Raw genomic sequence first — 18,872 nt, 5'->3', positions numbered from 1 at the left:
TTGACCTTTGAGAAAGGAATCGTCTCGGGAATATATTTCCACATTTTAAAGAGATTTTCTCCATTTCTGTGGCCTGATTTCCACTATTGCTAGAGAGCTGTAGAATCTGGAATCACCTATCCAGCTCTGGGAACAGTGTGTAGGTGACAGGTTTGTGACTTTCTCATGAGCACGGTATATGAATCCATCAGATTAAAGAGACTGTGAGCATTTGAATAAAATTAACAATAGTCTCTCCCAGCTCGCCGCGATGGTATAGTGGTCAGTACTTTGTGCTGTGACCGCAATACCTGCGCTTTGAATCCGGGTGACAGCAGCCCAAAACAAGAGAGTTTCCTTCGTCTATGTTATTTCAGTGAAGGGGGGCATGTGTGTACAGCGAACGATCATCGAGTTGATGTGTTGCCCCATATAAGCAATGTGAACCAACACTGCTTTACAAAGGAGCACGGTCTGATCTTATAGTTGATAATCTGGAGACCAGACCGACCTCTTCTCTGACGAGAAGAAAATGACAGGAGCCGCAGTATTTAATATAAATAAGAGATTTCAATTTTCTGTGGCACAACTAGTACCAAACACTTAATCTCGGGGTTGTGAATTCGAGCTCCACGCTGGTAAGAAATCATATAGGTTATGATAAATTTACTTTTTTTAAATAAAAAGTAATATTATAAAACTTTCCCGATACCAGTTTGCAGGTGACATGTTCTTTATAAAAATAATCTTTAGTGTGGGATCAATAACCACGCCAGAACAAATATCGGAAAGAAATCGCCTGTCACTAAGGAATTTAAGTGAAGTAGAGACATAATCAGAAAACCTACATACAGGAAATGTTAGTTACTTTGTATGTGCTTTAGCGTTTTCTTTTATATACCGAAAAAAAAGTTCAAGGCGTTCTAGTCGCTGTACTCCTCGTACTGTAGATAATCTCAACGAAATCACAATACAGTACAGGACACGCAGTGAGGAGCTCACGCAACGAATAGTCTTGAACATGCCAAGCGTAAAGGCACACTGCACATCTGCGAAACATCTCATCCTAGTTTAGTTACAGTGAGATTATAGTCTGGAAGCTAGGAAGTCTCAGATCACTTTTTTATTAAAGGTTCAAGCAAACCCAAATACCTTTGCAAGAGACATTTCAGAATCCCAGTCAAATCCAGTACGATTGCTGGATCCCTCGAATTCGGCTATATCACAGATCTGCAGTCCACGATTAGAATACTTTAGGTCCGTTGTGTAAGACATACCGCCCAGAGCATTTCTAAGACAGGAAATACATTTTCGTTACGAAATGAGATATACTGTGCGTAGAGTGAAATGGTCTGGTACGAGTCCTAAGTTTGAATAGTTCAAAATAGACGAAAAGGGGTAATTACAGAGTCTTTCGAAATGTAAGAACATTAAAGTTGTGCGGACCTTATCTTGATTTACCTAGTTTAATCGTTTTCAGAAAGTGTAATTGTACTATTTTATGTACCCCTGACGATTCTACTGATGTTATAAGTGCTCTTGTTTACATTGAATCTATTTTGTTGTTCAAATAAAAAGTAAAAAAAAAACTTTCTGGATGCGGCTGCTGTAAAAATAAAATGACATCAAAGGCGTTGTACGTAGAGTTCTGAAGCCTGCTCCACAGAAGAACAAGCTGAGATAAAAAGTTCAATATTCTACTGACAGGGCTATTCCCGTCAACTCAGTTTCTTTCTGAAACAACGTTTTTCAAGAAAAACTTACACTTTGCAAAATTTGAAATAAAATACTTGCTTAAAAGTGCAGATTATTTTTTTCCCAAAAACTGTAAAAGGAGAAAACCGACCCGTTGGAGTCTCTGTCGTACCATTGCTCAGTGCGGTCAGGTCGGGACTAAAATGATAGTAAGGTGCTGGTTCAAGCACATCTAGGCACGCCTTTCTCACTGTTCCATCGTGAACATCATCTAGAGAAAAAGTGGCATGTAATGTTTAATACATTATTGACCTTATTAATAATTTGAGGGAATACAAATGCTTTGCATGTATCGAATTACAGCACGTAACAACTGACTACCTGAGTCGATATCACCGGGCAATTTCCAATAACGACCAACATCAGAAACTTCAAGAAAAATAAGATTCCATATCTTGGAATGTAGGGCGGGAGAATTCATTTATACTCCTGTTGCATCTTGAGCTAAACTTTTTTTTAAAATATGACGCAGATTTGCTCAAGATACTTGTAATCGCCTTAAAGAGAGTTTTCATGAAAACGTACATCGGCTAACTCTCCACTGTTCACTGACAGAACTTTTGAAGAAACTGTTCTTATATAAGCAACATACAAATTACACATCTTAATGAACATGAGCCCGTTTCCGCCAGGGAGCAAAAAAAAAAACGCGCTATGGTATCTCATTGTATGTCCTTTTTTACTTAAAAAAGGTCCTCTTTAGCTCAGCTGACAAGACCTGGGTTCGAGCCAATGCAGTGAGGCACGAACTAGGGTGGGAGCGGCGAGGGCACAAGCCCTAGAACCCGAATCCGTTACAATAACAAAAGGACAGACAATGAAATATGGGCTATTTCGAAGTCGCAAATGTGAGATATAAAGTCGCAATTCTGAGTTGCTAAGTCGGAATTCTGAGATACCATAGCGCGTTTTTTTTTACTCCCTGGCGGAAACGGGCTTCCATAGAAATCCGGGTTGTGAAGAACAACTGTCACTACACACGATTGAGTTCTTGAGGCTGGCACCTAAGACCACTCAGCCATCCTGACAAGCAGTAGAGGATGCCCGTTGCTTTGTCAAAGGATTATTAACTACTACTGACAGTTCTTTTCTTATTATTACAGAAATTTCTACATTGCAAGACAATTGACGATTTAGATAAAGGTAAGTCGTGGTAAGCAAACCAGGCACGGACGGGGTTTGAACCCGCGCTCTTCAGTTTACGAGACCGACGCCTTACCACTTGGCCACCGCGCCCACAGTTTAATTTTCTTTCCCATCAAGGCTAATACATTTTGAAAAAAAAAATATTTGTGCACAAATTGCAATGGCAGGAGGAGTAAAACAAATATGATTATGATGTACAGTAATTGTTCACTTAGTGAAATACTCACTTTTTTGGCCCACTGAATATAGTTCTTCTGTGGAGCTGGCTTCAGACTCTGCTTATAGCGCCCGTCAAATAAAATAGATATTTTATTTTTACAGGAAGACGCATTCCGAAATGTATCTCTGCAGTTTTAGAAAAGTTTTGAATGGCATATTTTATACAACGCACAAACCGTATTCTAATTGCAGACTGCAGATCTGTGCAGCAATCGTACTACATTTCACTGTGATTCTGAAATACGTCTAGCAAACATATTCAGGTTTCCTTGAACTTTTAATAAAAAACGACTTCGCTTTCAATCTCTGATGTCACTGTAAACTCGGACGTGATGTTCCGCAGATGTGCAGTGTGCCTTCTTGTCTTATTCAAGTTTACTGGATTTTTGAAACGAAAATACAAACTGGACAGTTTTAGACACATGAAGACTCATAAATGTCACTACAAATGACAAATTTGTAGTGTAAATCCGCCGGGCTGATTTACGTGTCTGACCAGCTCTCTCCCCCCTCTTTTGCAGTGAGCACTATTTTTTCATTTTCTTCCCTTGTAGTTTCCTCGCTCTTTTACTGTCCCTTTCTCCCACGGAGAGACGGAAAACATGCCGAAATCGTTTTCACCCTGTGTTTGTGCAACGTCAGTGTGTGAAGGGAAGGCAATCTACGCGGCTCCAGTGGCGCAATCGGTCAGCGCTCGGTACTTATACAGCAGTGCACAGCGGAGTCATGCCAAGGTTGTGAGTTCGAGCCTCACCTGGAGCACTGTGGCCTGTCTTTAGCTACTGAAAGCAACTGTCCACTTTAGTTACTGCTACGCATAGGTCGTCCTTAACACCTTATCTAACGGGTTAGGTATTTGCTGGAGATCCGGTCTTAATTAACATCAAAGGAACAGGTAAAGGTTTATTCCACGTCACACCCGAAGAAGGTTCCACGTTGTGTTTCCTTCTCTTTTCAGCATGGAATAAACCTATACTTTTTCCTTTGCAGCTGATGCAGGTCACTACTTAATTTCCCATCAGCTGTGGACCCCCTGCTGATCTCTACACAGATAGATGAGAGATATCTTCTTAGACGAGAGGTCTACTGGGACTAAGGGACCACGATGGGGTACCGAAGACTTGAAAAAGCTCTCGCATTAGATTCTGTTTTTGTTGTTTCCCAGATTTGTTTTTAATGTTATTTTTGTTTTGAAGTTGTTCCGTTAAGTATTTTTTTATTTTATTTTCTGTAGTCGTTAGACTACTACAGTGATTTACCGAGGTTCCCGGAAGGCTTCTTGCATTGTGGTTGTTGTGTTTTTGGGTTACAAGTATTTTTTTTTCTATTGATAGGACCCCACGCATTACTGTGGGACTAGTTAACTTAAGTTCTTACATTGTACCTGAAATTACCACATAAACTACTACTCTGTTTTTGCTTTTTTTTTAATAAAGGCACAAATGATGTTTTTTTTTTCTTGTGGCTGATTGGCAATGTCCCTACAACGGGTCATTGCTACGAACCTGGCTGCTGAAATTTGTCAGCAGCTCTGCACTAAACCTGTTCTCAATTGCAACAAACCTAAAATAACATCTGCTGCCCATTAGATCTTACTGATGTAGGAGACTAACTTAAACCACCTCTTCACAGGGTTTAAGTAACTCAGTAGTGGAACAGTCGATCGCTTTTGAACTGTTCTGAATGTAGTGGAAATAATATGGTCACAAAGTAACGAACATACAGTATTCACCACTCGCTTAAAATATTTAGCTAAAATTGTTTTCTAGACACCACAACTATTCACAATGAATTTGATCAGTACATGTCTTTATTAATAAAAGTGTAATTTATTAATAACTAAGATTAATGTAAACCTTTATTAGTAGCTGTATTACCGGTTAATCTGATGAGAATTCAGAACACGAGTCTCTCGCTCAGTAAACACGCTTTATCGTTTACTGAGCTTTCGATGAACGTCTAAGTGAAAGACAAATTCACTATTTTCACTTTTTGTTTAAAGAACACTTTTATCACATGTTCTGCACTCCCGATGGTGTTTAACGGTGCTCTTTTCTACACGCCTGATTTGAGGATCCCCAGCTAAAATATTTTTTACTTATCAGGCTGGATTTGAGCGTCTTTACAGAGAGCTGATTTGGAAGCCTCACATATGCAAATGGTGACACTTTATCTTCGCTCCACATAAGAAACTCATAAATCTTTGAATGCTTTCCTCTTCACCTGCAGCACTAGCATTTGTCTACAGTTTGTGGCATCTTTTCAACACAATATATTTCACCATGGACTGAAAGATCAAATGGTTTTGGCAAAAGATAAGGAGATCTCCTGGCCTGTAAGGGATCAAACCCACAACCGTGGAGTTATTAGAACGACAATCGATCCAACTGAGCTACCTGACCACATACACGTGAGGCTCTCTGTGCAGCATAAAATTTAATTTAGAGAATTATTTTTCCCTCTGAATTTAAACCCTCACAATTATGTGTACTGGCTTTCTGGAAGTGGTGGATATGATGAAAAAGAGATCAGCCTCTGTGATGCAATATCAAGTGACACTGATCTTCTGTTATACCGTTCCCTGCTGCATTTTAACCTACTGGGGAAATACTGGTATCCATGCATGTAAGGTTTCCTCCTTGTCAAATTATTTTCAAGCACATTTTTGTTGTTGAAAATAAACCTTGTGGATTTACATGTTGTGTCCCTCTTCTGTTAGTATCACCCAAATTGATACATTGTGCTCTGGCGATTCTTCAGATCATACCATTTTGTACAATACTGTATCAGTATTGTAGAACTCATATCATTAAAGAAAATAAGGCTTTTCTTGTATATTTTATTATAATTGTATTTATATGTGGAAATATGTTATTTTAATATCGACATGTAAATTTGAAAAAGTGCTGCAGTTTCCTCCCACAGTCCAAAAACATTGTGATATCATTTTAGGAAGTGAATTTCATGATCATAAGTTTTCTAATGTCATTTTGTCACACCTGTCAAAGTGTGAATTGTTTGAACTTTCATCTTTCCTGTCATGTGAACCCAGATGCCTTTGTAACAATCTGTAGTTAATATTTCTGCAGTTTTAAGTGAGGTAGCGATGCTGTATATTTCGACGAGCCGTCCCTTCTTGCAGGACGAGGACCCTTAATTTCTCTTGATTTTTAGGGAAATGTAAATAACAGTCAGGATGTCTCATGTTGTGCCTGGATTTGTCCACAGTGGCTTTTCTCCTTTGTGTGGTCCAATGTATACATATTGATAACAAACATTTAAGTTTCCCTTTCCATTGGGGTTGATATTTTCATTGTGAGTTGCCAAGACCTCCTTCATTTTTAATTGATAGTTTTAATATAATAAATTAGACATTACAAGCACATAAAATGGTTCTAAAAAGTTTCTTGCAAAAAAACGTCAATAAAATTCATAAAAAATTGTTCCCATCAAAAGTGTTACATTCAGAATTTACATCAAGGAATGGTTTCATTTCTTATTTCTGAAACATCAAATTGTAGAAAGAAGAAAGAAATGGGATGTTCAAGCCTCCCTTTTGTAAAACACAAGCTGCAGATACAGACATTGAGGAGAGTGTGGAGTGAAGTGGACTCAGGTCACAGTGTCAGTGTGGATCCCATCCCTGAACAACCTCACCCACACTGAGTCCCCTGTCTGTAGTCCCCTTTACCTGAAGTGGGGTCTCCCTCAATGTCCCCTGCATCTCTGTATCCAGAGGGCGTCTCATCAGAGAGGAGTCTCCCTGTGAACAGATGAGCAGGTCAGTAATGGCTCTGACACAGATTGGCCTGTCAGATACCTCTTCTCTCCCAGTCAGTATTTATTTGCTGGTGTGAAATTAGGTTGAAACTAATCTCTAATGACAAAGGTTAGTCCAGGTTGGTACAGGGTGTACTCCTGCATCTTATTTATAATAACTCACCTGACAGCGTCTGGACTCTGGGGCACACTCTTTTTCCAAAACTCTCCTCCTCTCCATCTTCTCCTTCAATTGTTGCTTCTCCAAAACTCTCCTCCTTTCCTCTTCCTTCTTCATCTGTTTCTTTACCTCCTTTTCACAAACTCTCCTCCTCTCCTTCTCCTCTTTTGCTTGTTTCTTCTCCTGCTTCTCCAACAGTTTCCTCCTCTCCTTCTTCTCCTTTGCTTGTTGCCTCTCCTCCTCTTCCCAAAATCTCCTTCTCTCCTTTTCCTCCTTTGCTCATTTCTTATTCTCCTCCATCAGCTGATTCCTCCTCTCCTCCTCCTGAGCTCGCCTCCATTCCTCCTTTTCCTTCTGCCTCCTCTCCTCCTCCTGCTGCAGGGGTTTCTCCAGCCCCCAAACGTAGGCCTTCCACCTCTTCTGCTCCTTCTTCTCCCATCTCACCTCCTGCTTCTGCTGCTCCCTCCTGTTCTCCTCCGCCTCCTGGGCACATCTCCGCTCCTCCTTGTTCATGGTCCTCCTAATTGCATCTGTTGCCTTGGTGCATCTCCTCTCCTGCTTCTCCTCAGTCTTCCTCCTCTGCTCCTCCTCCTTCTTCCGTCTCCTCTTCTCCTTCTCCAGCATCTGCCTCCTGTCCTCTCCCTCCTTCTCCCATCTTCTCTCCTGTTTCTCAAACACCTTCCTCCTCTTCTCCTCCACCTTCATCCTCTCCTCCTCCAGCTTCCTCCTCTCCTTCTCCTCCTGCACCTCCTGTCTCCGATCCATCAACCACCCTTCCTGCTTCTGCCTCCTCTCCTCATCCCGCTCCTGGGTGTTCAGGGACCGGTGCCTCCCGACCCGGACACTCCTGACTTTCTCCACTGGTGCCGTTGTCCTCTTGCCCCCTTGCGACTCTTTCCATCTCTTCAGCTCTGTAGTGTTGCTCTTATCCTCATCGACCCCGGAACAGCACAGCATCTTGGAAAGGAATGGGAGGAGCTGACCTACTTTGAGAGAGAGGAGTTAATATAGACATACTGACTGGACACTCCAGTACATTAACACTGCACTGAGAGAGAGGGGTTAATATAGACACACTGACTGGACACTCCAGTACATTAACACTGCACCGAGAGAGAGAGGAGTTAATACAGACACACTGACTGGACACTACAGTAAAGGTTCACTCATCACCTCTCCTAGAATCACAGGAGCTACAGGGTCCTCTAGGTGTCTCAGCACCTGTGTTCTGACTTTCAGCAACTCTGGAGGCCTGTCTTCAGGACTTGGACCTTCCTGACTCTCCTGATTCCTCTGCCTCTTCTTCCTCTTTTTCTTAGTCTCCTACACCTCAGTCTTCTCCTGGGAGGTGATGGGAGGGAGGTGAGGGAGGGGTCTGGGGACAGGTAGCTGGCTGGGTAGTGACCTGGGGCGGGTCAGTGTCAGGATTGGAAGAGGTGGACATGTTGTCCTCTTCATCTTTTTCAGGGCTGACTTGGAAAGCACGCCTCTTTGCACCTGGACACTGAAGGCAGACACAGGTCTTTGCTGCTGGGGTCAGTTCTTGACTTCTTATTCTTAATATACCCTCAATATATGCATTGTGACTGTAATAAGATCCTGTACAGGTGAGTCTGTACAGTGTGTCCAATAAGAATCTGTACAGTTGACTCTACTCAAGGACAGAGGTTCGGTTCGCTTCTCACCTGTCTCAGAAGCTCAGGAGCTCTGACGCTCCTTAGAGGAGGGAACTCATCTGGGAGTTGATGGGGGCAGCATGGCGCAGTCACCAGGGGTTTCTCTGATTTCAGCGGGGTCACAGGTGATCGAAGCGGGAGGGCCCAGGGGCGCCAAGATCCAGGAGAGAGAGGGATGGACAGCTTGGTTTCTTCAACAGCCTCACCCACCTGGATCATGCATCTCCTGGGCTGTGGAGACTGAAGACACACAGAAGACCTTTCTGTTCCTGCTGAGGCCTGCAACAGGTCAGACTGTCTAAGACAACTACAAAGAGAAAAAATAAACCTGCTATTCACAGACCTCAGCTACAGGGATTCCCAGGTACTTCCGCAGGATGAGGTTGACGTTGACGTTGACGTTGGCTGCAGACTGGCGAAGCACTTGTCCACCTCAGAGAAGTCACACCTGACTTTCGTGTTTTCAAAGTAGGACTTCAGTGTCTCCTTCGCCTCCTCGTAGTCATCCTGCTTCTTGATTCTTGTGCCCTGGAAGGGAAAATCATAGGAAAATATGAAGAGAGATTCAGGCAAGATGTCCTGACAATGTCTGCTGCCGTCAAACCAAACCTCCATTATCAGAGCTCCCATTGTGTAGCCTGTTGTCTTCACTGTTTTAATTTTGGGATTTGGTATAATTTCTTATAATATCCTCCGTGAAACTTCACTAACTCAGTACCAACTCCTGTACCAGAGAGAGAGAACAAAGACAGTGAATCATCATCATCATACCTCCACAGTGCCAGACAGGAGATGCAACTTAGGGGTGGAACTGTGGTATTTCTAAAGCCAAAAGAGAAGGGGGGGGGGGGGTCACCACAATGTTGATAGAGCCAATAGAGAGAGAGAGAGACACCCCACTGTTAATAGAGCCAATAGAGAGAGGGGAAGTCTCCCCACTGTTAATAGAGCCAATAGAGAGAGGGGGAGTAACCCCACGTTGCCATCGATGACCAAGAGTCTCACCGCCCACTCTGTGATGCCCCCTAGTGTTGATCTGTAAGCGGTCTGTCTTTCAGCCACCCACTTGAAATAGAGTCCCAGCCCAGCTCCTGTCTCTCTCCGCTTGGATCTGGGAGATTTCCAGGTTGAGTGGGGTGACGCAGGTATCTTGGAAAGCTGAGGGGGTCAGGAGAATCGCCCCAGCCCCTGTACCGCCCTGATACCACAGTGTGAGCTGGACAAGGGGGAGGGGTTTCAGGGACTCACCAATCCCACATATGCTGCCTCCGATCCAAACTTGGCCAGGACCTCATCGTACAACTCCAGGCAGTCCAGCTGGATGGAAGACATCGCATTCTGATCCCAGGTCTGTACCCAGCTCTCCTCAACCTAGAGCAGCCCCTCCAGTTCGACCCGCAGGCCCTCCCTGAGCCACCACAGGGCAGCCAGGGTCTTACCTACACTCTAACCTACAGTTACACTATAACTAACACTTACACAAATGCTGCTAATATTACAACAGTAACACTGCAATTAAGGCTTATAGTTTCATTATTACTAACAATAACACAAACTTAGTAGTACACTAATAATACCAATAATAACAGTAATGCTATCAAAAGAACTAACATGACAATGAGTGTTAATATTCTGACACTAACACTATGATTATCACTAATATTAACATGAATACTAGCATTAAAACTAAAATTAAAAGTAGCTCTATCATCACTTATTCTCACAAGAATACTAGTATTCAGTAGTGCTATCATCATTAATACTCACATAGACACACAGACACTACACATACAGACACACACCCACACACATCACACACACACTCACACATATCCACACACTCACAGACACCACATACGCTAATAGTGATAAAAACACAGCACTCACAGATTTCTGTTCATTGGTCTGGACTCTAGAAAGTTCTAAAGTGCTCTAGAAATTCGCAAGCGACTCTGGACCTCAACACCTGTTGATGGGTCACTTCTGTCAGACACAGCATTGGAGCCCAAGCCCACCTACACACACATTTACACACACACTGACAGATATACACCCACAAACTCACACATATTATGACACACTGACAGAGACACAACCACACACTCACACACATTCACACACTGACAACCACACACTCACACACATTCATACAGAAACTACACACACTCACAGATACACACTCACAGACACACATTCACAGACACACACATAGACACAACACACACTCACAGGCACCACACACATTTATACACACAATCAGACACTCACACACATACTCGCACACATTCAGAGATACACACAATAGACACTACTAATACTTACAGACACACACCCACACACTGATAGACACCACATACTTGCAGACACACACCCACACACTAACAGACACACACGTACACAATGACAGACATATCACACTGACAGACACACATTCACACACTGACAAACACCACACACTCACAAACACCACAAACTCACAGACACACTCTACATACACTCATAACCACAAATACACATAACTGTATACACATACATAACTAACACTAACACAAATACCACTAATATTACAACACTAACACTATCACTACGACTAACACTATCAATATCCCTAACAGTGATACAAACTACTACTACACTACTAATACTAATAATAACAGTAATGTTATCACTAAAACTAACATGACCACTAGTGTAAATAATCTAACAGTAAATCTATAATTTGCACTAATATTAACATGAATACTAGCATTAAAACTAAAATTAAAAGACTTACACTATCATTATGACTAACACTGACACAAACTACTTATAATAACAGTAATGCTATCACTAAAACTAACACTACTGCTACTGTTAATACTGTAACAGTAACACTATAATTAAATCTAATATTAACATTAATATGACCATTAAAACTAAAACTATCAGTAGTGCTATCATCATTCTCACATGAATACTAGCATTAATATTAAAACTACCAGTTGTACTCTCACTAATATTAACATAAATACACTAGCATTAGTATGAGTTGCTGTCTGTGACATCACACCACTCTTTATGACCTAGCCAGACACAGTGACGTGCCGCGTGTCGCCATGGTTACCATACTTATGATTTGTAAACAAATGGAAAATGCATTTAAACTGTTACTTACACAAATTTATTAACTTTGAATATATTTTTCTAGCTCTCAGATACAATTCCTAAATAATAATTTGAATAAATATTTCTTTAATTTCGGATTGAACATTATTAACACAAAATGCACTATGTTAATTAATCGATATTGACTCTTTTCTAGATTTTAAAATGGGTCAAGAACGGGAAAAGAATCAGTGCTCACTAATCAGTGAAGTTAATCGATTTTTCTACTGTTCTTTAGTTGAATTAATTGCTTGTCGATAGATAAGTGATCAATAACTCTCCTCCGTGCGCTCTTCGCTTCTTCCGCGGTCTCGCTCTCTGATCCCGGCGCTATGGCTGGTGTCTGTGACGTCACAGCGCTCTTTCTGACAGAGCAGAGTGCGTCTCCGCTGGAGGAGACTCCTGTCCGGAGCCTGGGGGGCTTTTTTTATAGATATAACATCTCCCCCCCAAAAAACACAGGCTGTTAAGAGAAGCGATTCATAACAGCAGGAGGAGAAGAATGACATACTGAGGAATGAAATTCATTAAACAGAAAAAAAATGTTTACTTCACAGACTAATGCGTTATAAAGCATACTCCTGTGGAGCAGAAGAGAAAGAGCACAGGTCTCTATAATAAGCGCTTTTAAGCGTTTTACACGAATCTCTACAGAATAGAAGCCAGGAGGATCAGACTCCTGATCCTGGAGGTTGAAGAGCATCTCTTGGTTTTATTTCCACTCGAGCTCTCAGTTCCTCAGCTTGATTATTTAACTAACTGTATACAGTGGTGTGAAAAAGTGTTTGCCCCCTTCCTGATTTCTTATTTTTTTGCATGTTTGTCACACAGAAATGTTTCAGATCATCAAACAAATTGAAATATTAGACAAAGATAATACAAGTAAACACAAAATGCAGTTTTTAAATGAAGGTTTTTATTATTAAGGGAAAAAAAAATCCAAACCTACATGGCCCTGTGTGAAAAAGTGATTGCCCCCCCCCCGTTAAAACATAAATCAACTGTGGTTTATCACATCTTTGGAATGCTGAGTTCAATTTCTCTAGCCACACCCAGGCCTGATTACTGCCACACCTGTTCTCAATCAAGAAATCACTTAAATAGGACCTGCCTGACAAAGTGAAGTAGACCAAAAGATCCTCAAAAGCTAGACATCATGCTGCAATCCAAACAAATTCAGGAACAAATGAGAAACAGAGTAATTGAGATTTATCAGTCTGGAAAAGGTTATAAAGCCATTTCTAAAGCTTTGGGACTCCAGAGAACCACAGTGAGAGCCATTATCCACAAATGGTGAAAACATGGAACAGTGGTGAACCTTCCCAGGAGTGGCCGGCCGACCAAAATTACCCCAAGAGCGCAGCGACGACTCATCCAAGAGGTTACAAAAAACCCCACAACAACATCCAAAGAACTACAGGCATCACTTGCCTCAGTTAAGGTCAGTGTTCATGACTCCACCATAAGAAAGAGACTGGGCAAAAATGGCCTGCATGGCAGAGTTCCAAGACGAAAACCACTGCTGAGCAAAAAGAACATAAAGGCTCGTCTCAGTTTTGCCAGAAAACATCTTGATGATCCCCAAGACTTTTGGGAAAATACTCTGTTGACTGATGAGACAAAAGTTGAACTTTTTGGAAGGTGTGTGTCCCATTACATCTGGCGTAAAAGTAACACAGCATTTCAGAAAAGGAACATCATACCAACAGTAAAATATGGTGGTGGTAGTGTGATGGTCTGGGGCTGTTTTGCTGCTTCAGGACCTGGAAGACTTGCTGTGGTAAATGGAACCATGAATTCTGCTGTCTACCAAAAAATCCTGAAGGAGAATGCCCGGCCATCTGTTCATGACCTCAAGCTGAAGCGCACTTGGGTTCTGCAGCAGGACAATGATCCAAAACACACCAGCAAGTCCACCTCTGAATGGCTTAAGAAAAACAAAATAAAGACTTTGGAGGGGCCTAGTCAAAGTCCTGACCTGAATCCGATTGAGATGTTGTGGCATGACCTTAAAAAAGCGGTTAAGACTCAAAAACCCTCCAATGTGGCTGAATTACAACAATTCTGCAAAGATGAGTGGGCCAAAATTCCTCCACAGCGCTGTAAAAGACTCATTGCCAGTTATCGCAAACGCTTGATTGCAGTTGTTGCTTCTAAGGGTGGCCCAACCAGTTATTAGGTTTAGGGGGCAATCACTTTTTCACACAGGGCCATGTAGGTTTGGATTTTTTTTTTCCCTTAATAATAAAAACCTTCATTTAAAAACTGCATTTTGTGTTTACTTGTGTTATCTTTGTCTAATATTTCAATTTGTTTGATGATCTGAAACATTTCAGTGTGACAAACATGCAAAAAAATAAGAAATCAGGAAGGGGGCAAACACTTTTTCACACCACTGTAACTGTTATCAGACTCTCTTTAACTTTATATTTATAAGACTCCCCATGAGAGACGTGTGGTAGATGCTGAATTCCAGGGCTGGTGTGGAATCACACACAGACAGGTCTTCTGTGTGATCTGAGTCCCACTGCTCAGAGCTACAGACTGGTCAACTAGTCACTATTGTAGACACGACCATCAGTCTGCTGCTGCTGATAATCATATTATACTTATAAGAGTGGCAATACTGCTGTTCATTAAATAAGTAAAAATAATAATAAGAGATAATCACATATTGCTCAATTGTCAGTCAAACACTTCTGACAGATGCTTGGAGGCTGACTTACAGTAAAAATAATGAATCACTACAGTAATACTGAAGGGCTGGAGGTCCTGGAAAGGGTTAATAGAAGCTTCTTGCTTCTGACCTGGAACAGAGCCCACAGCTGCCAGATCAGTGACCCCTGAGCCCAGTTCACAGAGAGGGGAACCAGCCACAGCCTCACAGTACAGCCTGGCTTCCTGTGCTGGAGGAGCTCAGAAGAGCACAAACCACAGACTCACTGCAGAGTCTGACCTGCAGCTCCAGTGAAGCTCTGTCTTATATCACCGCTTTTAGGCTGTGTAAACAAGGAAAGATTTTTAAAAGAAATCATCATATCATTGCTTTTTCAGACTGACTCTTGCACTTATGCTCCTGCTGCTGCAGTTATCATGGTGAGGCTGTAACACAGGAGCTCTGCTATATTGAACAGGAAAGTTTAAATACAGCATAACTACTAATACTACTACAGCTATTACTACAACTACTCCTGCCACTGATACTACTGCTACCTACTATTACTATTTATACCTACTACTAATATTTTACTGCTCCTCCTACTGCTACTGCTACTACTACCGATAAGAATAAGGAGGATGAGCTGAGCTGTGTCCTCACTCTGTTCAGACTGGGGGTGTATCAGTGTATAAGTATTAGTTCAGCTCCACTGTGCTGTTAGAGAGTCTCAGTCTCTTTCTCACAGTCAGCTCCACTCAGAGAGACTGGGGCCACAGCTGAAGGGGCTGGAACATCTGTGTGGACTGGAGCTGCACAGGGACAGACTCAGAGTCTGAGGGACTCAACTGGAAGAGCTGCTGTCCACCAGGCTCAGTACAGAGGGGACAGTCACTGCTGGGCTTTTCTTTCTTTTTCATTTAAATTATTTGGCTCTGTTCACATCCACAGGACACCCAGTTCTTAGTCAGTCCACCTTGTTTCTGTATTCCTGGGCTGACCTGAGTGACCTCACTGCCACAGTGGAAGAAACAGTGATGTGGCTCTGATATATATGGAGAAGACTGAAAGGGCCCTGTCTGATTTGTTTTATTTGTTATTGGTTTTATTTCTACCCGGCACTCAGTTCCACAGCTGGACCGATGATTTATTTAAATGTGTTACTCTTACCAGACTCAGAATCATGGCTCTGGAGCCTTCTTTGGGTGTAATACAGAATAAACCTTTACTTGTTTCTTTTCATGTTAACTGAGACCTGATCTCCAGAAAATCGTCAGTTGCTTTCAGTAGCTAAATACACAGGCCACACTGCTCCAGCTGAGGCTCAAACTCACAACCTCAGCATGACTCTGCGGTACACTGCTGTATAATGGAGGACAGGCTGAGGGAGAGCAATGTGAGAGAAATGTGGAATGGCATGAGGAAGATCTCCGGATACAAGTTGTCCGGCGGCCAACAGAGTGAGGGAGGCCTGGAGAGGGCCAATGAGCTGAATCTTTTCTTCAACAGATTCGATACAGGGTCCACTGTCCATTCACCTCACAGGCCTTCACCCCAGACACCCTCTTCATGTCCTCAGTCACCCCATCATGTGATCCCTCCTACTCCTACTCCATCTTCCCCTGCCCTCCTCGGCCTATCCATCACAGCTGACCAGGTCAGAAGGGAGTTGAGGAGACTCCATGCAGGGAAGGCAGCGGGTCCTGACGGTGTCAGCTCCAGGGTGCTAAAGATCTGTGCGGACCAACTGGGTTCTGTGCTGCAGTACATCTTCAACCTCAGCCTGAGATTAGAAAAGGTTCCGATGCTCTGGAAGACATCTTGCCAGGTGCCAGTACCCAAAAAGGGGCACCCTAAAGTCTTGAATGACTACAGACCAGTGGCACTTACATCATACCTAATGAAAACTCTGGAAAGGCTTGTACTGGACCACCTCAGAACCCTGGTGCGTACAGCACTGGACCCCCTGCAGTTCGCCTATCGGTCACACCTGGGAGTGGAGGATGCAGTCATCTATCTGCTACACAGAGCTAACTCTCACCTGGAGAAGACGGGGAGCATTGTGAGAGTTATGTTCTTTGACTGCTTCAGTGCCTTTAACACCATCCATCCACCTTTACTGAGAGATAAGCTAAGGGCGGCGCAGGTGGACACTCCCCTGCTGTCCTGGATTATAGACTATCTGACCTGCAGGCCACAGTATATACGGCTACAGAGCTGTGTGTCCGAACAGATTGTTAACAGTACTGGGGCTCCACAGGGGACTGTCCTTGCTCCATTCCTGTTCACCTTTTACACCTCTGACTTCAGGTACAACTCTGAGACATGTCATCTGCAGAAGTTTTCGGATGACTCTGCAATTGTGGGGTGTATTAGAGAGGGGAGGGAGGAGGAATATAGGGGCTTGATTACCAATTTTGTGGAGTGGTGTCATCTTAACCATCTCCAGATTAACACCAGCAAGACCAAAGAAATGATTTTTGACTTTCGAAGGAATAAGTCTCCACTGAACCCTGTTTCCATCCAGGTTGAGGACATAGAGGGCGTACATTCCTACAAGTACTTAGGGGTACACCTGGATGATAAGCTGGAGTGGTCTGGTAACACTGATGCCCTGTACAAGAAAGGTCAGAACCAACTCTATTTTCTTAGGAGACTCAGGTCCTTTGGTGTGTGTGGAACACTGCTACACATTTTTTATGAATCAGTGGTGGCGGCGGCCATCTTCTACGCTGTGGTGTGCTGGGGCAGCAGCATCATGACAAAAGATGCAAATAGGCTCAATAAACTCATCAAGAAGGCTGGCACTGTGCTGGGGATGAGCCTTGACCCCATGGTGGTGGTGGCTGAGAGGAGAATGCTGAACAAGCGCACAGCCATCATGAACAACACCTCTCATCCGCTTCATGGGACTGTTACTGGGCAGCGGAGCACATTTAGCAATAGACTGCTCCAGCTACGGTGTTCAAGGGAACGTTTACGCAGGTCTTTCCTCCCGGCGGCTGTCAGGGTGTATAATGCTGCCCTAGGCTAGGACTGTTAGCCCTTCATTTGCTCCTCTATGGACAGCATGTTTACTCCATTGTACTTTTTGGACAATCAGTCTGTATAAACCTATGCACATTTTGCACATATTTTATTGTTTTTACAGCGACTATGATCAGCACATTTTGCACACACCTATGTATTTATTTATTTTTATTTATTTTGTTTGTCTTTTGTTTTATAACTATTCTGATGTCTGTTTTGCTTGTCTTGGGCTGGACTGCTGTAACACATCAATTTCCCTATGGGATTAATAAAGTATTATCTATCTATCTAGTCAAAGTCCTGACCTGAATCCGATTGAGATGTTGTGACATGACCTTAAAAAAGGGGTTAAGGCTCGAAAACCCTCCAATGGTGCTGAATTACAACAATTCTGCAAAGATGAGTGGGCCAAAATTCCTCCACAACGCTGTAAAAGACTCATTGCCAGTTATCACAAACGCTTGATTGCAGTTGTTGCTGCTAAGGGTGGCCCAACCAGTTATTAGGTTTAGGGGGCAATCACTTTTTCACACAGGGCCATGTAGGTTTGGATTTTTGTTTTCCCTTAATAATAAAAACCTTCATTTAAAAACTGCATTTTGTGTTTACTTGTGTTATCTTTGTCTAATATTTCAATTTGTTTGATGATCTGAAACATTTCAGTGTGACAAACATGCAAAAAAATAAGAAATCAGGAAGGGGGCAAATACTTTTTCACACCACTGTATTTATTACAGTTTCCTATTTTGTGAATATTTGTATTTGTTTGTGAAATTAAAATGAAGTTCTTAAAAATAAAAAAAATAAATAAATGGAAGGTTTTCTGAAGTCAGAAAGCCAATTTATTTGGTGGAAAAACAGATTGGCGAAGCTCCTCCTCTTCCTTACCTTAGAAGGAGAATTACAAGGTCATCTCCAGAGCTACAATCTAACAGTTGCAGTCACAATCCAATGTATTTGTTTACATTTTTTGTTTCTGGAGTAGCTGTCATATTAATTATGCTAATATGTAACCTAACTCCAGCATGAATAACTAGAAGAGGAGATCAGCTCCATTCCAGACCACGGGAGACTTGTGATTGGCAGGGCCAGATCTCTCATTTGCATATTGGATTTGGAAATATAACACTAAACCCTCTTCTTACATGGATTTAATGTACACCCAAGAGTCACCTACTGTGTATTGCCACTTCAGTTTTTTATGAGTAGTTGGGATTACCAGTTGACAGGTTTTATTTGTTGAATTTTAAACCGTCTTGTATTATCACCCTGACTGCCTGTACTCAAAGTTTGGTAAGGTACATGTGTTTTCATTTCCTTTACCAAG

The 18,872-nt window shown here is 42.3% G+C and overlaps 1 protein-coding gene and 2 non-coding genes across 3 annotated transcripts; 1 reads left to right on the top strand and 2 right to left on the bottom strand.

Annotated features, from left to right (window-relative positions):
- Positions 1-2,898: 2,898 nt before the first annotated feature.
- On the bottom strand, positions 2,899-2,970 carry trnat-cgu (transfer RNA threonine (anticodon CGU)). The gene has a single exon. It is a non-coding gene; the product is annotated as a tRNA-Thr (tRNA).
- Positions 2,971-3,767: 797 nt separating this feature from the next.
- trnai-uau (transfer RNA isoleucine (anticodon UAU)) lies at positions 3,768-3,861 on the top strand. The gene is made up of 2 exons: positions 3,768-3,805; positions 3,826-3,861. It is a non-coding gene; the product is annotated as a tRNA-Ile (tRNA).
- A 3,457-nt stretch (positions 3,862-7,318) lies between these two features.
- On the bottom strand, positions 7,319-7,996 carry LOC148824747 (uncharacterized). Its single transcript, XM_088926169.1, has one exon. It carries the CDS (start codon positions 7,994-7,996, stop codon positions 7,319-7,321), a length of 678 nt encoding a protein of 225 aa, XP_088782295.1.
- Between the last annotated feature and the right edge of the window lie 10,876 nt (positions 7,997-18,872).

The sequence above is a fragment of the Atractosteus spatula genome, chromosome 10 (genome assembly GCF_055471065.1).
Source record: "Atractosteus spatula isolate fAtrSpa1 chromosome 10, fAtrSpa1.hap1, whole genome shotgun sequence".
NCBI lineage: Eukaryota > Metazoa > Chordata > Actinopteri > Semionotiformes > Lepisosteidae > Atractosteus > Atractosteus spatula.
Note: the sequence above shows the minus strand (reverse complement) of the source record. Positions and strands in the feature narration are given on the sequence as shown.

What these genes read in the sequence shown, in the direction of transcription:
- LOC148824747 (XM_088926169.1), bottom strand. Translation starts at nt 7,996, where the DNA reads ATGCTGTGCTGTTCCGGGGTCGATGAGGATAAGAGCAACACTACAGAG.